At 38.5% G+C, this 26,654-nt stretch overlaps 1 protein-coding gene and 1 long non-coding RNA gene across 2 annotated transcripts; both read left to right on the plus strand.

The window, feature by feature from the left end:
• The first annotated feature begins 16,762 nt into the window (after positions 1-16,762).
• On the plus strand, positions 16,763-17,319 carry LOC119073115. Its single transcript, XR_005086997.1, has 3 exons — positions 16,763-16,842; positions 16,918-17,071; positions 17,130-17,319. It is a non-coding gene; the product is annotated as an uncharacterized LOC119073115 (long non-coding RNA).
• A 2,705-nt stretch (positions 17,320-20,024) lies between these two features.
• Positions 20,025-26,654, plus strand: LOC119073093. Its single transcript, XM_037178407.1, has 3 exons — positions 20,025-20,677; positions 20,879-21,592; positions 25,494-26,654. The coding sequence occupies exons 1-3, from the start codon at positions 20,084-20,086 to the stop codon at positions 26,625-26,627; spliced, it is 2,442 nt and encodes an 813-aa protein (XP_037034302.1). The 5' UTR covers positions 20,025-20,083; the 3' UTR covers positions 26,628-26,654.

Raw genomic sequence — 26,654 nt, forward strand, 5'->3', positions numbered from 1 at the left:
TGAACTCCTCATGACACGTAGGGCTGGGTGTACATCCAGCAAGGGAAGACACTTACACATGGTTTTCAGTTTGTCTAACCCAACTGACAGCATTTCAGATACACCCTCATCGAGAATTGGTGCGCCGAGCATTTGAAATGATGAAACGTCAATTTGCTTAATGCCAGGCAAAAGTTCATCCAGCCTCTGAAGCATGTTCGTCTTCTCGTTGTCTGTGGCATTTACAAAGAAAACTTCGCACTTGGCTGGGTTGAGCGTAGTCCAGACTCGTTGAAAAATTGAAGTTCCTCTACCGATTCCAGTTTCAAACACTAGTCCAGCAACTTCCGCGGGACCAGGCGACGATATTTCTAGTTCTCAGAAACAGCTCTGCCGTTGCGTCTGCAACATGTGTCGTTGAATAGTACCTGCCTTCCCTAACTCAGCTATGAAAAGAAGAGATGGAAGTGGACATGTTTATTTAAAATTCGCTTAGCCCCACCGTGAATAATTATATAACATCAAAGAGTAACAGCTAGGTGAATAGATTTTGTATGTAATTTGCATTAGTGTGGGAATAGTGTCACAATTGACGATTTGCACTCGTGTGCGATTTACTATTCTCACACGAGTACGAATAGTCTGACAATGGAGTATTCGCACACAAGTGCGAACAGTCTGACAATGGAGTATTTGTACACGAGTGCGAATAGTCACTTCGCTTTTTTTTAACATTCTGTCGTGTTGACTTGTGTCACGGCTCCTACTACCGTGGCGTCTCGATTACATAAAATCTATATACATGGGTAACATGTCCAAATTAAAATAATAATTCTAGTTGCAGGTTCCGATTAAGAAGGTTAGAGTTTAGTTAATTTTTTTATTTTTTGATAACCCATTCAAATACTAGTGACAAATTTTGGAGACGGTTGATTTAGCGACGCTAAAACGATATTTTCAAACGTGAGTGGTACACTAAATACAGTACTAAAACATGACAGTGTATGGTTCACTGCACTGTTACAAATAAAAATACGGCTGCTGACATATTAAATGGCGACTCCCTACCAAAACTACTCTATTTGCCACGTGTCAATCGAAGCACTTTTGCTTGAAGTGCGTTGATCAACGTTTGTGTTACTGCCAGCACTGCAAATCGTTCCGAAATACCAAGTTATTATTTCAAACAGATAAAAAAGATCGCCATCTTGATTGTAGCGGACTCGGATAAACACATGTGTTATCCCGTGATGATCCGGTAATTTTTCTTTGTACTTTGATCAAGGCAAGAAATGACTCTGTGTTTCCCAAAGTGTGGTCAGAGTACAAACGTAAGCTTTGAGTAGATAAGATTTGTGGGAACCTAACCAAACCTATACTTTATTGCTCAGAAATTTGTAGCCGTAAGCCAACCGATAATGCAATAAAGAATTTGATTCAATGGTTTGGGCGCTCACTTATTTATTGGCCACGAAACGGACCCCGATATTGTTTTCCCGCGCCAGTCACAGTTTGTTTATACACTTCCAGATTAGCGTCAAATTTAGTAGTTATTCAAAAAGTCCAAGCCTTTGTCTTTGTTTTTGGCAAATGGTTCCTCCTGTTATATATTGTAAAGTAAATCTCTACGTTCAGTTTATTGCATTGAAATTTCAGTCATCCTTCTCTTCGTAAGTTACATAATGCAAAAGAAGGCATAAGCTCCATGTGTCACATTATGTAAAAGGAATCATTAGCTCCTTATATCACTTTTTGTAAAAGGAGACATCCATACATCACATCACTTAAAAGCTTCTTGCATCACATTCTTTAGAAGGGAGCATATGCCCCTTGCGTCACATTTTGTAAAAGGAAAGCTCCCATTGTACCACATTCTTTAGAATTAGACATGCGTTGCATTTTTTATTTTGTAAAAAGGACCATCAAAGGGGCTTATAGGATTACAGGGCCGTGTATAATTGATGGAATTCGAAGCAGACGGTAAGGGCAAAGTGTTTGCCAATGTTCACAGATACGAATCCGCAATAAAAAATTTGCCTGTCACGTCGATATCTTAAGTAAATCAAATCCAATTTCTTTCTTTTTTAAAGGTAGGGTGAGGCTAAGTTCGAAGATGGGCATATTCGAGTCGGCCCTTCGTGAGTTAGGACCACCTAAGTGTTTTAAGGTCTTTTGGGGATATCTACGGCAAAAGAAACGATGGAAATGTAAATGACACGGCAAAAGATAGGTACTGTCGATACCGATCCAGAAAAGTTTATTCAAATCGGGTGAGTAGACAGTTAGGGCCCTAGAAGTGAAAGGTCACTCGGCACTATGTGTATTTTGCATATAACTCGAGTTTTCATCCGTTTTTCCTAATTTTTCTTTTATTTGGAAGGTAATCGAAGGCCGAATAGAAGGTTATTGACAAAAATTTTAAATTTGAGATCTTGGGCTGAGGCCGCTACTGGGGCCCTATGTGTATTTATACTCAATAAATTATAATTTATGGTTAATTTGAAATTTACATTACATTTGAAAGGAACGTCATACAGGGCTTCGTAATTGCGCTATGCGCAATTTCTTAGATGTGCACATTTCATAAGAATTTTACTTTAACTACATTTACGGGAGCAATAGGCTTACGGTCAAAGTAGGGCGACAGACGCACTAGGGTCACGTACGCAATAGATATATGGGTTAGTACGGGGCTCAGTCGCAGCAAGCGCTCCGACTGTTCTGATGGCTTCTTTCTTAATTACGACAACAATTATCGGAGACAATTTTCTTAAGGCTTTCATAATATTTCTCGATCAAATTTTGTGTCGAATTTTCGATTTTGCAGACTTTACTGCGCTAATATTTTCTTGATTAGCGAATAAAGTTAACGACACTCGTATTTTAGCGTTAGCGTTAGTTTCTTTAAAAAAATATTTTTTGGGTATACGTAATAGAATTTTGTTTGAGATATTTGGGTATAAATACGACATGCCAGCAGTGTTACTCTAAGAATGTTATTGCAGTTTGAACGGATTGAATTGCAGATTCGCTGAAAAGAATAAAATATTTTTGGTTTTCGTTTTAGTTAATTGTGTTAAAACTAAAGTTTTGGTCTAAAGAAATTTAATGTTAACTAAGTTTAATTAATTTAAATCGAGCGAAACTGTTACTAAACATTTTAAATAATCGCATTCAGTGTAGTGAACTGTTTAAGCAGCTCTATTAAGGGTTCTTAAGAGTAAAGAGTTTTAGGTATGAAAACTAGCATTAACAATAACACGACCGAAATTAGTAAGGAACAACAGGAAGGACGCGCTGTGTAAATTAAATGTTCATACGTTACAAAACAGATCTCACAATTTTAAATATTGAGGATCAATTGTTGTGGATGAAAAAGATCTAGCAGAGAAACAAGCCGATCGGGGTTAATCTGTTTCAAAAACACTTTATTTCCAGGGCCTATTTTCCAGAAATTTTTAAGAAATGTCTAGAATTTGAGAATTTTCAAGAATTTTTGAATACAAATTTCGTCGATATCTCGAATTTTTACAAAATTTTAATTTTTTATCATTTTTAGAATTGTTTCAGAAATCAAATTTTTACTAAATTCCTCAGTTTCTACTAATTTCTACAAATTCTGAAATTGTAGAAAACGTTTCCTAGAAAGGCCTTGATTTATTCTATTCTATTTCACCACGAATTTCTCGTTTTGTTTCATAATACGGTTTTATTCAATGAGTTGAACCCACAGCACAGCTTCTAGCATGAACAAAGAATTGGCAAGTGTCGATTTGGAGGCAGTGATAAAAGCTACCGCTTAAGATTGTCTCAATTGTTTTACCTCATACAACAAAAACAAGTTATCTATCTGTATAAAAGAAATGCAGTGCTTACTGTGATCTCATCAGCCTCCAAATTTTTTCTATCTTCATGCTAGAAGCAGTGCACTGCAGTGCTGCGGTCCAACCAGATCGTTGAAACGTTATTGGAGAGCGTCAATAACCAAAAAATTATGTTAAACATTTACTTACATGTTGAGATGAGTAACACAGATCGTGCAAAATGCGTAAAAAATGCGATACGGTTCTTCTTCTTCTTCTTCTTCGATACGGTCCACAACCTACAAAATGCTAGAAAAGTGTGTAGAATTACATTCCATAGATACTAATTCATATTTTAATGGTATACAAACGGTACGCTATTGATAACTTTAGTGGTATGGTATATAACGCTGCATAAAAGAGCGGTCGAATCCGACAGTTTGAATTATTATATGGATATAAAAAGACATTCAAACGTTGATATCTCCATTGTTTTTAACGAATAAGACAGATTTTGCTAGGTTTGCATCTTTTAATTAGTTTTGTCGATTTATTTTACACAAGTATTCTAAGTATTTCACAAAAATGTGTATGCCAATCTGTAAAACTCGTTCAAACAACGTTTGAATGTCAATTCTCATACAAAACTTTGAAATATCGGATTCGACCGCTTTTTTATGCAGAGCTATGTATCATACCACTAAACTCGTGAATAGCATTGAATTTGTATACCAATATATGAATTGGTACCTATGATGGAATGTAATTCGACACATTTTGCAGCTTGTGGACCTTATCGCATTTTTCACGCATTTTGCATACATTTTACACTATCTGTGTGCTAGTCTTTAAGGTCGCAGGTCTACTCATATGATAAAAAAAACATTATTTATAGCGTTTTTTTTTGAGTAATGGTTAGTTAAAGTAACTAGAACTGGTACAATAATTATCAGAAATCGTAAACCGTATTGGAATGAAATTAAATTTGAAAAGAAAAAATTGGTTCACGGGTGGGTTTGGTTTGGTTCACACCGAACCCATAATCTTGAACTTGCCGGGCTGATGCTCTAACAATTGACCTACCGTGGACAACTTTTCTTCAATCCTAATTTTGAACCATTCTTTCAACTACTACGTCCAGGGACGGATTAAGGTTTCCAGCGCCACTGGCAAACGGAATCTAAGCGCCAATTTTTCTATTTGAAATCTCATATATTAATAAACGAACATTACTGCTTGTTCAAGACGAGCGTTACGTTATGGAGATTATTGAAATGGATGATACTGTCAAGATGGAATTGGAATAAATGTAATTGCGAGCGCTGCGAGCAACGAGCAAGATAATTTTCAAAAATAAGGTATCATTACCAAAATTCTGATACCTCTTAAAAGAAAATGCTATTTTGATTATTGTGGTATAGCACTGATACTGGTATTAGTTAAAAGTTAAAAATTTTAGTTCGGTCTTTTTCGTTTTCATTTTTTCACTTCTTACTGCGCTGTGGTATTATTTTCGAGTAATCATCTTTCCTCTTTTAACTGGATTTACGCTCTGGTGTGTAATAGACTATCGCAAACAAGTGTAGGGCAACATTAATAAAGAAGGGCATATCTCCGATATCTCAGAAACTACTGAACTTTTTAGCCCCGTACGAAGTACTGGGGGCTTATAAGATTAATATGCCGTTTGTAACATGTTGAATTGGAAGCAGACGGTAAGGGCAAAGCATTTGTCTATGTTCATAGATAACGAATCCGCAATAAAAACAAGGCATCAGAACAGTCGGAGCGTTTGCTGCGACTTAGCCCCGTACAACCCGTAATCCTATTTCGTCCGCAACCATAATACGTCCGTAGCCCTAATAAGCCCGGAACCCTAATACGTTTACAACCCTCTAATGCGTCTGTTACCAAAATGCAAGTCAAGTTGGGCATTTTCAAATTTACTGAAACTGTTCATTTTTAAAATTGCGCATAGCGCAATTACGAAAGCCCGTACGAAGTACCTTTTAAATAAAACCAACAATTTACGACATTATTTTAGAAACCCAAAATTTTTTGCCAACTTTCCATTGGGTATTCAATTACCTCTCAAATGAAACAAAAACTAGCAAAATCGGATGAGATTTACTCGATTTATGTGCAAAAAACACTTAGGGCCGAGTAGCGGCCTTAGTCCAAGGGCCCAAATTTGAAACTTTTTTCGCCACGTTCTTTTCAGTATTCAATTACCTTCCATAAAAAACTAAATCTAGCAAAATCGGATGAGATTTACTCGATTTATGTGCAAAAAACACTTAGGGCCGAGTAGCGGCCTTAGTCCAAGGGCCCAAATTTGAAACTTTTTCGCCATCATTCTATTCGGCATTCAATTATCTCTCAAATGAAACAAAAACTAGCAAAATCGGATGAGATTTACTCGATTTATGTGCAAAAAACACTTAAGGCCGAGTACCGGCCTTAGTCCAAGGGCCCTAATTTGAAACTTTTTTCGTCACGTTCTTTTCGGTATTCAATTACCTTCCATAAAAAACTAAAACTAGCAAAATCGGATGAGATTTACTCGATTTATGTGCAAACAAGGCATCAGAACAGTCGGAGCGTTTGCTGCGACTTAGCCCCGTACAACCCGTAATCCTATTTCGTCCGCAACCATAATACGTCCGTAGCCCTAATAAGCCCGGAACCCTAATACGTCTACAACCCTCTGTGGGAAGATATTAGAATAAACTAGTTTCTTGAATCCACAAGAAGGAATAATTTTATTTATGAAAAGCACTTGGTTTTATACGGTAATGTTTACATGCAAAATAAGACAATAGATATCCAAAGTCCAATTGTCAGCTGATAATGACATGCAGTGTTGCTAAACTTTAACTAAACTTAATACGCATGATGAGTGCGTCCGATGTGAGATGTAGTGCTGCCACAGGATTCCCCCTTTTAAAGAAGCGTTGAGGAGAAGAAAAGAAAAAACTTTGTGTTTATCTGTGCTGAATTGAAAAATTTATTGAAAATTTTTCATTTGAAGCAGACAATTTGTAGCGAGAAAGGCTAGAATTTATTTGTTTTCTTCGTTCTCTTCTTCAGAGCTGGATGATGAACTTGATGAACTTTCTTCGTCGTTTTTATCCTCCGGTGCGTTCCAATCGTCTGGTTTTTGTGCTTTGCTCGGTGACTCGGGCCCAGAATCGGATGATGAGAAAGAGGGTCCTCTTTTCGAAGAGCGTTCCAACGGGAAACGGGATTCCACTTTGGATGTGGCTGCATTGACTATTTCCATAGCGGTTGACTTTTCAGGCGCTTTTTGATCCGATGTGCTTGGCGTCGGTTTTGGCGGTGAAAACGTATGTTGAGCCGGAGCTTCCAATGCTGGTGCGATGATCGGTACGGTCGGTTGATGCGGATGTGATGTTGGTGTTACCTGAATTGTTGCCAGGTTACGCATGGACTGCTGCTGTGTCATGTGATCGACAAAATCGCAAGGTGGTAGGCAATTCACTGAGGCTCGACCAAATTGTCGGTGAAACCAGCAAAATCGACCGGGTTGGGCTGACGGTCTTGTCGGGCGCTTGATTGGAATGGCTGCTTGACGAACGGCGACCGATGCTTGCCTAACCGAAACACGTGTTCTCTGCGCTGAACGTTGAACGACTGATTGGCGATTTTTTGCTGACGATTGCCTGGGATGCGACGTTTGACTAGCCGAAAATGATGGATTGGCTGAGAATGGCTGACCTGGTACAGATGATTGACCGGAACTGCGTTGCGTTTGAGTCGGATTGGTAGACTGAATTGGATTATTGCGCATGCCGCGCAAAAATTGTTGATTTTCCATGGCGATTATACGGATTTCACGGATTGCCAACTCTTGATTCCTTAAAATTTGCTGTAATGCGTTGAGCCACTCCGGGTTTTCGGTAAGTTTCTTATTTGGTGCCATGACTTGGTTGCAAGTGAAAAGCACGATGACTTGTAGGATTTTTTGAATAAAAATTTTGCTGAAGTAGTGTGTAGTGTGTTACTCGTACCACAGACTTTTGTAGAAAGGATGAGATGAGAGAATTTCAGTAGGATGAATGCGATTTGCTGTAAAATTTTATGTTTATAGCAGTTGATGTGTTTAATGATTTTTAGCGAAACGTACTTTCTTTTTAAGTGGTTTTTTCACCGAAACACATTCATTGAAATCAAATGAAGGTTTTAAACGGTCAACTGAAATTACCTTATTAATTTTTCCAATTTTGATTGTGAAAAACTTCTCATTTCGTGAAATTACTTCGAATGGGCCGGTATAGGTCGGCTGGAGCGCTTTTTTAACCCCGTCCGACCGGACAAAAACGTGAGTACATGAAGACATGTCTTTGTGTACAAAAACGTTTTGTTTGTTATGATTAGAAGATGGAATGGGTTTGATTTCAGCCATTGCATCTTTTAATCGTTCGACAAATGTTGAAGCATTTGAGACTAGGCTGGGCTTGATTTTGTCGAAGTAAAAATAAGGAAGACGCAAATTTGTTCCATAGACTAACTCTGCTGGAGATGCGTTTACATTTTGCAGAATTACTGAACGGAGACCGAGTAAAACTGTTGGAAGTGTTTCTGTCCAGCGAATGTTTCCGTGACACTTGATTGAATTTTTAAGTGTGCGGTGCCATCTTTCTAAAATTCCGTTAGCTTGAGGGTGATAAGCAGTAGTGCGGAATTTTTGGACCCCAAGCAGTTTATTTAACTCGGTGAATAAGCTACTTTCGAAGTTTCGGCCTTGATCGCTGGTCAACCTCAAGGGCACTCCGAAACGAGCGATCCAATTGAGAAACATGGCCTTTGCTACTGTTTCGGCAGACATGTCTTGAATTGGTATTGCCTCGGGCCAGCGAGTAAATCGATCGATGATAGTGAGACAATACGAAAAACCTTCTGATTCCGGGAGTCTTCCAACGATATCTATATGAATATGTTCGAACCGAGCGTTAGGCGTTTTGATTTGCTCAAAGGCTGCTTGGTTGTGCTTGCTGACTTTGGTTCGTTGGCAAGCTAAACAACTTTTACAAAAGACTTGGATGTCTTTGCTCATTGAAGGCCATACAAAACTTTTGCTAATTAATTTTTGCGTTGCCTTGACCCCTGCATGAGCGAGGTTATGAACTTTTTCAAAAACTTGTTTCCTTAATTCTGACGGAACGTATGGACGAGGTTCTGTGGTTGAAACGTCGCATGCCAAAATGATATCGTGAAATTGAATATCGAGGATTTTTAATTTAGTTTTTTGCTTCCTTAGCTGGCTCAGCTCCTCATCTTCTAATTGTTTTAAGGCGATGAGTTTGTAATCAACAGTGCTGGACAGTGAGACTGTGGAAATGCTGTTGATCCTAGACAGAGTGTCAGCAACCACGTTATCTACTCCAGAGATATGTTGAATATCTGTTGAGAACTGACCGATCAAATCGAGGTGTCGAAGTTGACGGGGAGTTGCTTTTTCGTTGGCTTGTTGGAAAGCAAAAACGAGCGGTTTATGATCTGTGTAAATCGTGAATGTACGCGCCTCCAGCAGATTTTGGAAGTGTTTAATTGAAGCGTAGATTGACAACAGCTCCCGGTCATATGTTGAATACTTTCGTTCAGCTGAGGAAAGGCGTTTGGAAAAGAACGCGAGAGGTTTCCAGTGATTATTTTCTAATTGATTTACCACCCCTCCGATAGCAGTGTCGGATGCGTCAACCATGAGACAGAGCTTCGCGTCTGGAGACGGATGGGCGAGCAAGGCTGCGTCGGCTAAAGCCTTTTTACATAGCTCGAATGCGCCGAGGCGCTCAGGGTTCCACTCAATTACCGATTTGTCGTTCTTTTTGTTACCTTTCGTACAATCTAGCAATGGAATTTGCATGTGAGCTGCTTTAGGAATAAAACGACGGTAATAATTGATCATACCGAGGAAACGTTTGAGTTTGTCGATTGTTTCCGGTAGTGGAAAATTAACAATCGAGGAAACTTTTGATTGTAAAGGTTTAGTTCCGTTTACGTCGATTGAATAGCCCAGAAAACGTACCTCCTTTTGACCGAACACACACTTGTCGACATTAATTACGACACCGTAATCATTTAGTCTACCGAACAAGATTCTTAAATGTTCAAGGTGTTCTTGTTCATCTCTTGATGCGACTAAAATATCGTCCAAATACGCAAAGCAAAAGTCGAGTCCTTGAATGATGGAGTTGACAAAACGCTGGAAAGTTTGAGCGGCGTTGCACAACCCGAATGTCATGTAAGGGAACTCAAAAAGTCCGAAAGGAGTGATCAAAGCTGTTTTTTGAATGTCTTCATCGGCCATTGGAATCTGATTGTAAGCTCTTACCAAATCAACTACTCCAAAAATTTTCTTTCCATTCAAAAAATTACTGAAATCGTGGATATGAGAAATTGGATAACGATCGGGTAAGGTTTGAGCGTTAAGACGGCGGTAGTCACCGCATGGACGCCAACCGCCGGATGGCTTGGGCGCTATATGTAATGGAGAAGCCCATGGACTTTTTGAAGGACGGCAAATTCCAAGTTCGAGCATCCTGTCGAATTCGGCTTTGGCTACTTTAAGCTTTTCTGGGTTAAGCCGGCGCGGCTTAGAAAAAATAGGCTGGCAGTTCGTGACGATTTGATGACGAACGTTATGTTTCTTCAATGGGTTTTTAAAAGAAGAAAGATCGAGTAGCGAAGGAAACTCTTGTACTAGTTCATGATAGATTCCTATGTTTGTGAGAGATTTCACTTGGATATCAATGCTAGCCTGTTTGATTTTTCCTTGAATAGGCAAGGTTGTAACGTTATCGATTAGGTTACCATTTTTAACATCGATTAAAAGGTCAAATTTCTTTAATAAATCGGCGCCAATTATTGGTGATTGCACGTCTGCAATGATAAATAACCAAGTTATCGGTCGGCGAAGACCGAGATTGAGCGTTATAGATTTGCTTCCGTAAGTCTTAATCTTAGAGCCGTTTGCTGCGAAGAGATTAAACAGACATGGAGCGTTGAGCCTTTCTTTCGACGTTGGGGGACCACAGAAATGTCGGCGCCCGTGTCTACCAAAAAATCTCTGTTTGAGTTTTTATCAGTAACAAAAAGTCGATTAATGAGGGGGCCCTGAGTGAGTGTACGAACTGCTGGCTGCCCGATTTCTTTAGACTTTCTGTTAACCCAGCTACAGGGTTGAGAGCAATTATCGGCTTTGGATCCGAAACGTTTGTGATAAAAACAGAGTTTATTTGGTTTAACATTCGACGCTTTGGCCGGCGTCGTCGATCGGTTTCGTGATTTTTGTCCACTACTATTCCAAGACCTGCGAAAACCCTGTGTGAGAGTTTCGACTTTGTCTTCCAGCTTATGGACAACGTTAACTAAACCGTCGAGAAGGTCGTTTGAGGGACTAGAGACTTCTTGAACACTTACAGAAGAAGACTGAGTAACTTCAAACATTTGATCTGCCAATTGTGCTAGTTCCTCTATAGGTGCTACACTCGTAGCGAGGAATGTATGAATTGTAGTTGGTAATCTTTGCAAAAACAAGGTGCGAAGGAATTCATCACCTACCTTCTTGCATGCGAGAGCTTTCATTTTACGTAAAAGATCCGTGGGTCTCATATCTCCGAGGGTTAATTCTTCGAGGAGAGCCTTCAGTTTTTGTTGATCAGTAGCAGTGAATTGCTTGATAAGGCGGGCTTTGATTGCTTGGTACTGATTTCTCGCAGGTGGAGCGAGTACAATATCACTAACATAATCGAGAATATCCGATTCAATTACACCTACGATGTGATTGAATTTGGTTTGTTCGGTTGTTATGTTTGTTGTAGTAAACTGCGCTTCCAGCTGTATGAACCACAGCTGTGGGTTCTTTTTCCAGAATGGCGGTATTTTTAGCTGGATGCGTTGCACCGAATTGTTAACCGGTGGAATATTTCCATTACCTAAATCAGAGTTACCTCCACTACCAACTGTAGGAACAACCATTGGAGTTTCTCCGATTGATTGATCGTTGTTATCACCATCTGCCATAGTAGATATGCAAGTGTAGTGAAAATAGAGAAAATTTAAGTTGAACTTGAAAGCAACGAATTTTCTGAACAGCAGTTGAAACGTATTGTTTGCACTGCGCAATGATTTTAAAGACGAAAAATGTCGAGGGTCACCAGTTGTGGGAAGATATTAGAATAAACTAGTTTCTTGAATCCACAAGAAGGAATAATTTTATTTATGAAAAGCACTTGGTTTTATACGGTAATGTTTACATGCAAAATAAGACAATAGATATCCAAAGTCCAATTGTCAGCTGATAATGACATGCAGTGTTGCTAAACTTTAACTAAACTTAATACGCATGATGAGTGCGTCCGATGTGAGATGTAGTGCTGCCACACCTCTAATGCGTCTGTTACCAAAATGCAAGTCAAGTTGGGCATTGTCAAATTTACTCAAACTGTTCATTTTTAAAATTGCGCATAGCGCAATTACGAAAGCCCGTACGAAGTACCTTTCAAATAAAACCAACAATTTACGACATTATTTTAGAAACCCAAAATTTTTTGCCAACTTTCCATTGGGTATTCAATTACCTCTCAAATGAAACGAAAACTAGCAAAATCGGTTGAGATTTACTCGATTTATGTGCAAAAAGCACTTAGGGCCGAGTAGCGGCCTTAGTCCAAGGGCCCAAATTTGAAACTTTTTTCGCCATCATTCTATTCGGCATTCAATTATCTCTCAAATCAAACAAAAACTAGCAAAATCGGATGAGATTTACTCGATTTATGTGCAAAAAACACTTAGGGCCGAGGAACGACCTTTGAGCCCTCCCAACAAGCCCACGTGGCATCTTACCCAAAAACAATGTTCAGCAACTTTGTTCTACTCGTCAATACCTTTCATTTGATATATCACAAGCAGCTATTGCGTGCGTATTTCGGTCGATATCGTCGAAAGACTGAAAAACACCTATAGGGCCCTAGCTCTGGAGGGGCCGACCCTACCATGCCCATTTTCGAACTTGACCTTACTTTTGTCGATACCAATCGGGGAAAAAAAGAATTTTGAAAAAAGGTTGTGATTTACTCTAGCTAGAGGGGTCACGGACGGACGGACGGACGGACATTTTTTTTATTGCGGATTCGTCATCTATGAACATAACCAAATGCTATGCCCTTACTGTCTGCTTCCAATTCGACGTGTTACAAACGGCATATTAATCTTATAAGCCCCCAGTACTTCGTACGGGGCTAAAAATGTCCGTCTGTCCGTCTGTCCGTGACCCCTCTAGCTTGAGTAAATCACAACCTTTTTTCAAAATTCTTTTTTTCCCCGATTGGTATCGACAAAAGTAAGGTCAAGTTCGAAAATGGGCATGGTAGGGTCGGTCCTTCCAGAGCTAGGGCCCTATAGGTGTTTTTCAGTCTTTCGACGATATCTACCGAAATACGCACGCAATAGCTGCTTGTGATATATCAAATGAAAGGTATTGACGAGTAGAACAAAGTTGCTGAACATTGTTTTTGGGTAAGATGCAACGCGGGCTTGTTGGGAGGGCTCAAAGGTCGTTACTCGGCCCTAAGTGTTTTTTGCACATAAATCGAGTAAATCTCATTCGATTTTGCTAGATTTAGTTTTTTATGGAAGGTAATTGAATACCGCAAAGAACGTGGCGAAAAAAGTTTCAAATTTGGGCCCTTGGACTAAGGCCGCTACTCGGCCCTAAGTGTTTTTTGCACATAAATCGAGTAAATCTCATCCGATTTTGCTAGATTTAGTTTTTTATGGAAGGTAATTGAATACCGAAAAGAACGTGGCAAAAAAGTTTCAAATTTGGGCCCTTGGACTAAGGCCGCTACTCGGCCCTAAGTGTTTTTTGCACATAAATCGAGTAAATCTCATCCGATCTTCCTAGTTTTTGTTTCATTTGAGAGGTAATTGAATACCCAATGGAAAGTTGGCAAATATTTTGGGTTTCTAAAATAATATCGTAAATTGTTGGTTTTATTTGAGAGGTACTTCGTACGGGCTTTCGTAATTGCGCTATGCGCAATTTAAACAAGGCATCAGAACAGTCGGAGCGTTTGCTGCGACTTAGCCCCGTACGATTCGTAATCCTATTTCGTCCGTAACCATAATACGTCCGTAGCCGTAATACGCCCGGAACCCTAATACGTCTACAACCCTCTAATGCGTCTGTTACCAAAATGCAAGTCAAGTTGGGCATGGTCAAATTTACTGAAAGTGTTCATTTTTAAAATTGCGCATAGTGCAATTACGAAAGCCCGTACGAAGTACCTCTCAAATAAAACCAACAATTTACGATATTATTTTAGAAACCCAAAATATTTGCCAACTTTCCATTGGGTATTCAATTACCTCTCAAATAAAACAAAAACTAGCAAAATCGGTTGAGATTTACTCGATTTATGTGCAAAAAGCACTTAGGGCCGAGTAGCGGCCTTAGTCCAAGGGCGCAAATTTGAAACTTTTTTTGCCATCATTCTATTCGGCATTCAATTATCTCTCAAATGAAACAAAAACTAGCAAAATCGGATGAGATTTACTCGATTTATGTGCAAAAAACACTTAGGGCCGAGTAGCGGCCTTAGTCCAAGGGCCCAAATTTGAAACTTTTTTCGCCACGTTCTTTTCGGTATTCAATTACCTTCCATAAAAAACTAAATCTGGCAAAATCGGATGAGATTTACTCGATTTATGTGGAAAAAACACTTAGGGCCGAGTAACGACCTTTGAGCCCTCCCAACAAGCTCGCGTTGCATCCTACACAAAAACAATGTTCAGCAACTTTGTTCTACTCGTCAATACCTTTCATTTGATATATCACAAGCAGCTATTACGTGCGTATTTCGGTAGATATCGTCGAAAGACTGAAAAACACCTATAGGGCCCTAGCTCTGGAAGGGCCGACCCTACCATGCCCATTTTCGAACTTGACCTTACTTTTGTCGATACCAATCGGGGAAAAAAAGAATTTTGAAAAAAGGTTGTGATTTGCTCAAGCTAGAGGGGTCACGGACGGACGGACGGACGGACGGACGGACATTTTTTTTATTGCGGATTCGTCATCTATGAACATAACCAAAAGCTTTGCCCTTACTGTCTGCTTCCAATTCGACGTGTTACAAACGGCATATTAATCTTATAAGCCCCCAGTACTTCGTACGGGGCTAAAAATGATCACTTTCAGTAAATTTGACTTACATTTTGGTAACAGACGCATTAGAGGGTTGTAGACGTATTAGGGTTCCGGGCGTATTACGGCTACGGACGTATTATGGTTACGGACGAAATAGGATTACGGGTCGTACGGGGCTAAGTCGCAGCAAACGCTCCAACTGTTCTGATGCCTTGTTTTTCCTGAAAGGCAGTGAAAAATTATGAATTTTCAATCCGACATAAATTTTAGAGAAATTAGCATTATTCGGAGTATTCTTTAGAGGTATTTTCGACAATATCTTCGGAACCATATTGTGGATTTCGAGCTCAAAACATTACTTTTTACTAACTTTCAGGGAAAAATAAAATTTCATCAAAATCGGTTCTTCAGGTTCATACAAATATCTTTAAAAAAAAATTGTAAAAGAGACGGTCTTTTCAGTTTTTTGACAATATCTTCCAAGCCATACGGCCGAATGACTTCTTTCGGACTCAAAATTCATAACTTTTTACTTCGTTTCAAGGAAAAAAAAAGTTAATCAAAATCGGTTCAGTAGTTTCTGAGATATCGGAGATATGCCCATTAGTGATGTTGCCCTTGAAATGAAGATCAGCTCAAAACTCCATTCTGAATTAGTTCACGAGGTTATTCCTTCTTTTTTGCCACTTTACATGATGTAACGAAAGGACTACAGTTCTAAATATTTCATTTTAGACTTTTTGTAGCTCTTTTAAATTGATTTCGTCACACGACTAAAGTTTTTTTTTAAATTATACCTTTAAAACTGAAATAAATGAAATGAAATGACCATTCATGTTTCCTGGCAAAATAATTTCCATTTGTAAATGTTCGAATATGCGAACCGAAATTTTCACTTTTAACTCATGTACTCATGCGCTTGTCAAAATGAACCACGTGCGTACTGTGCTTTCCGAGATTATACAATGTGTAAAGTTCATTCGCAAACTCTCTATATAGGTTTGTGACAGATTACAAGTGCCGCAGGCAAAATTTTTTAAAATTTCAGTTTGAAACTGTGGCAACAAGTGAATCCACTCAAAAAGATGTCTCAAGATATATTTTAATTTAAGATCGGTCAAATATGCTTTGCTTTTTATACATTTTTGCTTAAATACTGGGATTTCTTGTCAATAAATTCATTCAATCTTATGGACTCAAACTACAAACAATTATCTTGTTTTAATAAATAGTTTCCCAAAAAACTAATAACCAATTTCTCTTCATACAATAATTGTCCATTCAGTGACTGAACTCAGCAACTTTTTCCAGCGCCATGGGCACGGTACCGAATTTCCCATAGGGTAATCCGCCACTGACTACGTCACAGCTCATATCGTGTGACACACGAAAGCTGATCAATTGTCGAACTTTCTTCAACACACACATCCTAACATGTAACGCTGTCGTTGTCCGTGTAAAAGACAGTAACGGCGTAGTATTTGAAAGAACGGTTCAAAATTAGGTTTGAAAAGAAGATGTCCACAGTAGCTAAATGGTTAGATCATCAGCCCGGCAAGTTGAAGATTGTGGATTCGGTCCACACCCGTGAACCAAATTTTTCTTTTCAAATTTAATTTCATTCCAATACGGTTTACGATTTCTGATAATTATCATTTATAGCCGTAGGCGCTATCAGTAAGAATTTCGCTATATTTCGCTGTATATTAAGACGGTTCTTATAAAAGTCGGACGGAGAAACGGCAATCCTTCTTTGTTGCGGAGGAGTTCGGAAATAAAAGTGAAAGCTTGATTAATTTTTGCAGGCAGCCGTAAAACAAACGAAAATTCCGATGCAGTCGATTGTGGAACGTAAAAAAACTCTGGCTAGACGACGCCTTAGCAACGGTAAATTTTTCCGGACGAATCAAAAGAAAAATTTTCTCCTAATATATCGGCTTAAATAATCGTTCCATCTGTTAGTTTTACGTCTGTTTGACTCTATCAAAATGAATCAACCATTTGGGAATACCGTAATTGACGAAGCCTATCATTTGGTGAAAGAAGGTGAAGCTAGAATTGTGTTTGATGATGACTTTCCACATGCTGTTCTGGTGGTTGGAAAAACTGGCGTCGGGTATGATTAACCAATATTTTTAGCTCTGCAATAAAAGATAAAACATTCGAAATTTCAGGAAATCGACGTGTGTGGTCTTTGTTTCGTCGGATTATTCTCATATGTATGCAGAAAAATATCCACCCAAGATTGGACAGTTGGTGATCTTAGACGAAGACGGCAAAATTAGCAAGCCTGGTAACACACACGCTTCTTACAAAATCATACACATTCAATTGACTGTAGAATTTAGAAAAATTTACGTGTTTCCCATATATATCGCGTTGTTCTATTCAGCTGATCCCATTTGTATTCTTAAAATTTTGCTAAAGTATTATAATATCCATAAGTATCGCCGAAGTCAAATCGTCAAATGCGTTTCTCACACTTCGGCCTTTTTTTCTTAGCGTCGTTTCTTCACACTTTCGCGATTTTTCTCGGCGTTTCTTCACACTCTGGCGATTTTTCTTGTCTGGAGGTGTGTGGTGTGAGGAAACGCCAAGAAAAATCGTAAAAGTGTGAAGAACGATTTTTTATTTTTTTGCGATTCTTCACGGGAATAGTATAATGTTATCAATCAAAACTGTCCTTATTTCAGGCCAATCAATGGAGTCGAAAACACTGTATCCGGAATTGTTCATTAACACGACAAGGGACACGGCGTATTATGATTTACCCGGCTTTAAAGAAAATCGTGGCACTGCAATAGCAATTGCAACTTCCTACCTGACAAGATTGGTCTTTGAACGGTGTTCCAAAATCAAAGTTTTACTTTGTGTCGATTATAATTCTGCTGTAGGAATGGATCGAGACGGTTTCATTGACGCACTTTGTAATTTGGGTGAGCTCATCAAAGACACGTCAAAGTTCAAAGAAGCATTTGCTATGGTATCAACCAAGACACCCAACAATAGCGATGAAGACGGTAACATCGTTTCAGATGAAGATGTTGTTGGTGGTATTGTGCATATCCTTGAAAACGACGTTAGACATTTCTTGAAAATTCGCTTAGAAGTCGAAACAAATCCAGAGACAATTAAAGTTCTGCAAAATGCACAATTCATAGTGGAAGCCCTGCTAACAGAAAAATCAGGAAAATTTACACGCATAGGACTTCTTCGAAATCCACAAAAAGAAGGACCGTTGGTGTCAGGCTCACCACTCATGATTGCAACAAGACCAACCATTATTAACGCTGTTAACGACTCATCATACGTTCCGGTGTCTCGAACAGATCTCGGTTACACACTTGCAGAATCAACACAGCTCGAGATATTGAAGCTGGCGAAAGAAATTGACGACCAAATTGAATATGAATTGAACAAAATAGCTGCGGACATTGAAACTACAATTTCGGCGAATGTCAAAGCATCTGTTGATTGGAAATTGCTTAAAGATTATCTAAATACTTTGCAAGAAAATGTCCAAGCAATTTCGGAGGCCATGAAATCTTTGAATAGGATTGATAAAGAAGTTGTTGAATATTTACGAGAACGGCTTGCTAAAGCCAATGTAAGCGTACATGTCGACGAACTGAGCAAGCACGTTGACTACATGATTTTTCTGGAAAACATGCTTGAACGAGATAATATTCAACACGTACCGAAACTGGCATTCGAAAATATTGCTAAGCTATCCAGCGGAGTTCATGCTTGGTTTGTTTTGATGTTTCGAGTTTATGATGCTTTGAGTCAGTACAAGATACAACAAAGTCCAGAGCTATACAATGTGGCTGACATCAATGATTGGGAAAAGCCTAATTCGCCTCAAGATCTTAAAATCACATCAGCAAATATTGACCAATTTTTGGAGAATCTCAATTTGGACAAGACATCACTTGGAAGTCTACGCATGGACGAAGAGCGTATGAATGAAATCAATTCAGTCGTACGTCTTTGTTTGCAGCAGTCAATTTCGTCAACTTACGAAGAAGGCGTACTAGAAATTAGTGCACCATTTCTCACCATGAAACGTATAAGAGAATTATACGAGAAGAAACCGGAAGCTAAAGTACTTTCAGTTTCATGTACTTGTGGTGTGTTCATTGATGAGGAGTTGAAAGCACCGGGACTGCATCTTCTACTGTTATCACCAACATGGAACATTACTGGCAATTACAAAATTGATCTTAGTGGAGACAAAGGAGAGTCTTATCCTGGTCCAGCCAAAACTGGTATAATGGAAACTGAAGGAGAGCCTGGCTCACCAGGAAAACCTGGTCAACCTGCTGGTCATTTCGTTGGCATAGCGAATACAGTTGTTGGTGGGGAGAAATTAGAACTTTACGCAAATGGTGGAGATGGTGGAAACGGACAATCTGGTGGTAAAGGTGGTCCCGGAAGAGCAGGTCGCGATCCCAGTCGTCCTACTGATTATAGAAAGAAGCCAAGTACACGCTACCATCTAGATGACTACAAAACAACGTTCCTATGGCCTATTCCATTGACATTCAGAAAAGAAGAATGGTATACCATTTTCGGAGACGAAAAAGCAACGAATGGAAGTCGTGGTGGAGGTGGTGGAACTAGTGGTTTTCCCAACACTGCTGGTACAATCACATTGGATTTCTTTGGTCAGCCAAGCGGATATCCGAAACTGTGCCGCACAGATGGAAAAAGCGGAAGTATTGGAAGCGGTGGACGAGGAGGAGATTCCAATGCACACGCAAGTGACAAGAAAGCTTATCGCCGGTTTACATACATGATGAGTGAGGACGCAAAAATAGAGGGAGAATGGAACGATGACGGCTGGCATGGTACAGGGTACTCAGATCCAGGTAAAAAATGGGTTATTGTGGAGAATTAACTTACCATTTGGCGCTACATATAAAATGACACATTTGTTTTAGGTGACAGTGGAGACGATGGTGTGAATGCTAAAGATCAGAAAAATCCAGACAATCAAATGCCTGTTAGTGAATTAACACCGCAGCTTAACAATTACAAAGAACTCCTTCTTATGCTCTCAATCGAAAATCCGTTGCGTCGAAATGATCTGCTGCATTTTTTCCAACATATTAACGATTCCCCACAAATGCAAAATTGTTTGTACAACACATACGGTTTTCTACATGAGCTGACAACGTTAGAAGCTCAATTCTACAAATTGTATCAACATCTAAACTCATCAAAGTACTACAACTCTTTGTTGCAACGAATCGATGCATACGGAGCAGCAGATCGTTTGTATGGAGCAAATGTTGAAAGACTTGCACTATCAACCGTTTACACGGCATGTTTGAGCAAAATATGTGCATTGGATTTTCAATATAAGTCGAGGAGTCTCATAGTCGATTTGGAGACATTTATGACTCAGAGCTTGAAAAAAATTGACGCCATCGTAGTAGATCACAGAAAACTAACAGCCATTAAGATTCGAGATGAATATATAAAAGAGATTGAGCTCAAAGTACAGGAGGGGCTCGACTTGATGAAGAACAAAGTGGAACCAGCGATTAAAAAGGCTACGGGTAATATGAACAATGCTCTGGAAAAGCTAGTAGATGAAATTGTAGACTTAATCGAAGAAGGTGAAGAGAGTCTACAAGAGCTGATTGAAGCAAGAGACAAAATGCGTCAAAATTTGGTTGCCAGAGTATTTCTTGGTATATTCGATTTTGTTGGAAAAGTAAGTTTCTCTTCATTAAGTTGGTAAATTCAAACCCCAATGATCCAAACTAAGTTTTTCTCAGTAAATTTCACTTAAGGCATGTAAACATTTCAATAGTAAGCCGCTTTAACCTGGTCCTAACCTAATTGCAAGAATGCAAAAATTAAAATGTCGAGATTTGTTCCCTGATTCGTTTTTAGTAACTTTGGCTATTTTCAGGCATGTGGATTTCTTGGACCCGTTGGACAAGGAGTTGGAGCTGTAATTTCTGGTGGTGTTGCAATAGGAGGTTCATTCGTTGTGGATCCAGACGTCGATTATGGGCATCAGGTTCTATTACCACCGGGCGTCATTGATGGACTTGAAAAATTGACAGAGGTGCTGCTCCAAATTCGAATGGCTAAAATTGGAGAACTTGCCGCTCAGTTAGAAGTTTGTCAAAATGGTCTGAACGATAATCCAAGTGAAAAAGCTGATCTCAAAGAAATTGAGAACAAAACTCTCGAATTGCTTCCAAAACTTGAAGAAGAACAGAATAATGAAATACGAGCAGATGATGTTGAAGGTCTTCAAAAATCCACTCAAACAATAACGCAACTTGAAAAGGAGCTTCAAGACGAAGTTAAAAAGAAGAAAAAAGCGCTAGAAGAAGAAATTGCTGGGGGAGACAAGAAGAAAGAAAAAGCGTTGGCGGTTATAAAGAATATGAAAACCGGAATCACTCTTGTTCAGTCAAGTATTGGTTTGTACAATAAAGTTAAAGGTGATAAGAAGAAAGTTGATGCCATGACTGGGGCAATAGAAGATTTGGAGGAACAAATTGAGTCGCTTATGCTTTATCAGGAAGCTGTTTATAGTATTCTATTTCCGGTTGTACGAGAAATTCAAAAGAATGTGGAAGCAGTACAAGATAGCTTGCCCACACAGTCTCAAGTAAGTAGAAAAATATTTTTTTTTATCAGCAAAATTATCGATGACAAAACATTTATTTGGTTCGCTTGACCTCCCAATCTAGTAAATATTTTACAATTAAATCTGATCGGTCATACCTCATCGAATGTTACGCGTTTCCGAGGTGTCGTTGGTACGGTGACTTGTGTGTTGAGCGATGTATTGTTGGCATCGTATTCTTTATTAATCATTCGTCGAACTTGATTGCAGAAATTTCAAATTCGGATGGTCGCGTCGTTTGCTGTCGTGTTGTTGTCGCTTCGCTTCCTGATCCATAATCGATGGATTTGTTTTAGTCGCATATTTGTTGACTGAATTCGAGAAGTTAGTGTCGCAGAAATCCAGTACTAGATCGAACGTTCTAGCAGTACTGGCATTATCATCCATACCAGTGCCGCTAAAATATCCTTTTGTCGTTTTCGTTTCGCCAATCTGACTTTAATTCGCATCGATAGATTTGGAGTAAAACCGGCTTCAAACACGTTTTGAACGTAAAAAAACATGAAAAACGTCTACTTCAACAGCAGTTAGGGGCCGTTCATAAATGACGTCCCCGGTTAGGGGAAGGGGGTAGTATGCTAAAACCGGACGGTGTTGGACGAGAGGGGGGAGGGGGTCATAATTTACGTACATCTTACAAAAAACAATTTGATTCCAACAACAAAAAACGATTTACTGACATATCTCTGTGTTATCGATAACGAGATAGATTCAGATGTAAATGGATTATTGCACAAGAAAATATGAAACGCAATGAAGTACAAAATCTAATTTGAAATTTATTTCCGTATTCAGTTCAGATCTAAGGAAGTAAGTAGCTAAATGTTGTTTCAGGAAATTTGTGTTTTGTCTTCTGTCTAGGATGTTAAATCCGTGTCACGAATCTTTTTGGATCTGATGTTCTACAGAACTCATGACTCATGAGTGGACACCATAGATCTGTACACTAAATTGTACAAAGCTTATTGTATTGAACATCCTAGCAAAATTAGTGAATGTTTTTTTTTAAATAAATTTTGTAAATTTATTTTCGCTGTTTTAAAGAGGGAGTTGTGAAACTGGAACCTTCAACTACTTATGAAGGGCAATTTCCTTTTCGGTGGCTTTGCTTGGGCATATAACACTTCTTCTACTTTCCAACTGGCTTTAGTTGTGGTACCCCATTGGGGCGCCATTGTCGTATCCTCGTCCCGTGGATAAGATAGATTCTTACGCATACGAAACAAAATACGATATTTTGTGTTTGACACAAATAACCAATTTATTTAACAGATTTATACAATACACTAGTCAAAACGCGGAATCACTTATTCGGCCTGTTCTTTCAATGTTCAAAACTTATTTTGTTCAACAAGAAATATCCACTGGTCAACTCTTTTCCTACTTTCTCAACTTATTCATTCGACTATCAACCCAGAACTGTTTCAAGACCGAACCTTTTCACTCGACAGACAATATACTTCTCTACTTTACATACTTTTTCGATCAACCTTTCGGTACGAGAGCCTAATATTTGGGAATTAATTCTCTAAATTCCCAAAATTCCCAAAAATTCCCAAAAAAAAACAACAAATACTTCAGAATATAATATGTTCAGTAAATTGAGCTTAAGCGGCATATCGCCAAAAATGGAGGTGATGGTGATAGGGGAACAAGTGGTCTCCGATTTTAGGGAGTGATAGATTCGTCTTCAATTCTAGAGAATCGTATCTTTCATTTTTTTCGAACATTTTTTTAAATTTTCGGTTAAGTGTTCAAAGGTGCAAGCATGTCAGAGGGTACCGGAAACCTTTTTGCGGCTATAACTCAAAAATAATTATTTTAAGAGCAGTCTACACTCCGACCTTCTATGAAAAACATTTATTAGAATATTTTTTGAAAAAAGTGGTGCCACAACATATAAAGTTTCGATAGCCACCAGAATAAACCGCGAGCCTTTTTTAATAAAAGTTTAGTTTTGTTATAAAAATTTTTTATATTTTTTTTATAGAAATTAATTTAAAAAATCACTGCCATGATGAACTCACGTACGGAAACTCTAAAGAATCGAAATGTGATATTAGGTATCTGTCAGCTGATAGGAATATTTTGTTTGTTAGTGTTGGTTTTTTGGTTATCTCGGTGATCACAATTAAAACAAACTGTCAACAAAATAAAACATCCCAATTTGTTAAGTCACGAAATAGTTTTTTTTTCAAGCGCGAGATTTTTTGAAAATTGGAGCGGCTTTTTAAACTGGAATTAAGAATTTCAAATTCCACTTTTCCAATATCAATATACATTTTCAGTGTGTTTTTGATGTGTTCATTGAAATAAAAATAATATGGACTAAGGCTCGCGGTTTATTGTCAAAATTGATGCAGTCTACGCCGAGAAATCTCAAAAGTCCAAAAAATATCACAAAAACACAAATTTTAGGAGTTTTGATTTTTTTCTCAGTACACTACATCAATCTGGACAATTCCAGTGGTTATCGAAACCTTATATGTTCTGGCACCAAACGATGAGGCCACTTTTTTCAAAAATAATTCGAATAAAAAGTTATCATCAAAAATGTATTTCATAGGGGGTCGGAGTGTAGATTGCTCTTAAATTATTGTAGTGTTGTACTAATGTCGGCTTTGGAGAGACCTACAAGTAGAGTATACGCCCTGGCTGGTGCGTGTACATCGACGAGAATTATATCCTTCAGAGCATAATATTTGGGAACCAATTCTCAAAATTTCACTAAAATTCCAAAAAAAATCCCTTTTTTTCGCTTGTTCATAGTTTTTAATGGTTTTTGAACTTTTCCTGATCTTTTACGAGCATTAAATTATAAAAATGCAAAGAAAAGAAATTTTTTGGGAATTTTTGAGAATTAATTACCAAAATTCCCAAAAATTCCCTAAATTCCCAAAAATTCCCTAAAATTCCCTAAATTCCCAAAAATTCTCAAAAACGATTCCCAAATATTAGGCTCTGGGTACGATCGACATTCCATAATTTGCATATTTTCGTATCATCAGCAATTTGATGTGAGTGCATTTGCACTTCACATCCGTCCAACCTCGATATCGATTTCGTGGACGCTTGCATATATTTCCCACGACATACGATTCCGAACATTTCAATGTCGCGGAATGTCGCTGATCTAGCAACTTGCGGAATGTATTTTCAGTCATTCGGCATGAGGGGTACCACATAGTTATGTCGTACTAAGAGCCTTACTTTGAGACATAAACACTTCTATTGGGGCTTGTTGCCCGCCGAACAGTTGTATTTATTCTGAATATTTTATGAGAACAACATCGTATTTATACCCATTTGCAAGGGTAATTTGATTTGTTTCATTTTAATTGCATACTTGGATTATGCCTTTTCGTAGAGTGAAAACACTCGTCATATGAGTCGTTCGAGATTCAACAGGGGGTGTACGAAAACGGACGTCATTTCATAGGGGGGTAACTGAAACAGATGGAATTGGACGGAAGGGTACGGGGGGGTTTAAAATCAACCAAAAGTATTGGACGTCATTTATGAACGGCCCCTTATTTCGCAATCTAGCCATTTCCCATTGGTGTCACCATACAAAAAAAATGTTTAGTTTGTGTCCATAAACAATATTTAATGAACAGATTGTACATACGAGGAGATTTATTTCCGCCACTTTCACATACCTCGTAAAAATGTATGGAAATCGATGAGACGCACATTATTTTTTACATTATTTCGAAAAGTGCCCGCTGCGCTACTCTACTGTTCGAACAAAAGTTGTTTGTTGTGACAAAAAAATGTGAAATACGAAGAAAAATTAAATTTTGTGATTAAATTAGGTTCAGGCACACCGTGATGCCCATCAAGGGGATAAAGTGAAATTAATTTTACGTTTTTTATGTTTTAGATTGCACTCGATGTTACCAAATGGAAAGTACAGACAGCGCTAAGAGACGTTCAAAATTTACTGAACCATAGCATGGATGGTTTTAAGTCTGTAGAGGACCTCAATGCCTGTTTCGAACAGCTAAACGAAGCATTTTCACTTCAAATTAATATATTTGATCGCCTTGAGAATCTACGGAGTCAACAAGCTCTCGGAGACTACATGTACAACATTGGAAATGCAGAAAAGTACTTGAACCTACTCAAAGGAACTATATATGAGAAGCTTGTCTTGCAACTGAACGTGACAATTTTATCAAATTTGGTTCTTCTCGAGTTTGACAACGCAATGCATGTGTTTAAACAATGGATTTTCCCGTTTGCTGAATGTCATTTCGCAAAATTTTTCCTTCCCAATAGTCTGAAGCCAACTATTGACAAACAATCGTTACAAGAACTTGTTGTATCTGCAAATACACAGTTAAAAGCAGCAATTGCCACCATCAAAACGTACTGGTCAACTGTAACTGGTCACGACAAATTTTTTTTCGAAGGCAAGTTTTATAGCAACGAAAAGATAGGCGGACCATTTTACGAGTGGACCAATAGCAGTCATCTCACAACAATACAGAAGTTGTTTCGTAAAGAATCTGTAACGTTGTTAGCAGACGTTCGTAACAGCTCAACTTATGTACGCGTTCGCGAAGCTATTAAATTCAGCGTAATTTACATAAAATTCAACTTGGCTAATGCAAATGAGGAGAGATTGGCGAAATTCAACGATGCTCTCGAATATTTTATGGTTCATCTAGAACATTCTGGAAACAGTTACTATGGTTTTGGAGGGAATTATTATGTTATACCAGGTGACAAAGTTACGCTCAGCTACAGCTTGAAAGGTTCTCTTGAAGGTGATCCAGACATTCAATCTGTTAGCAGAGGCAAAATTATGACTGGCGATTTATTGCTAAGCCCATATGCACTTTGGTCAGTTAAATTGTTAGCAGATCGAGATGAAGCTTGGACTAAAATAGCTGAGTTTGTGGGTGACATTTCAATAGAATTAGCTGGTCACGGCAAATACGTTTGGGATTTCGACAATGGATTGACAAAGTTGAAGTTGGATCCTGCCCAATATTATACGATTCTAACCTAAATAATCAAAAAAGATGGTAAATTTTTT

This window comes from Bradysia coprophila, unplaced genomic scaffold (genome assembly GCF_014529535.1).
Source record: "Bradysia coprophila strain Holo2 unplaced genomic scaffold, BU_Bcop_v1 contig_137, whole genome shotgun sequence".
In the NCBI taxonomy this organism is placed as follows: Eukaryota; Metazoa; Arthropoda; class Insecta; order Diptera; family Sciaridae; genus Bradysia; species Bradysia coprophila.

Coding starts and splice junctions, on each gene's coding strand:
- LOC119073093 (XM_037178407.1), top strand. CDS start 20,084: ATGCAAAATTGTTTGTACAACACATACGGTTTTCTACATGAGCTGACA. Junction 20,678..20,878: donor TATTCGATTTTGTTGGAAAA/GTAAGTTTCTCT, acceptor GGCTATTTTCAG/GCATGTGGATTTCTTGGACC. Junction 21,593..25,493: donor GCTTGCCCACACAGTCTCAA/GTAAGTAGAAAA, acceptor TTTATGTTTTAG/ATTGCACTCGATGTTACCAA.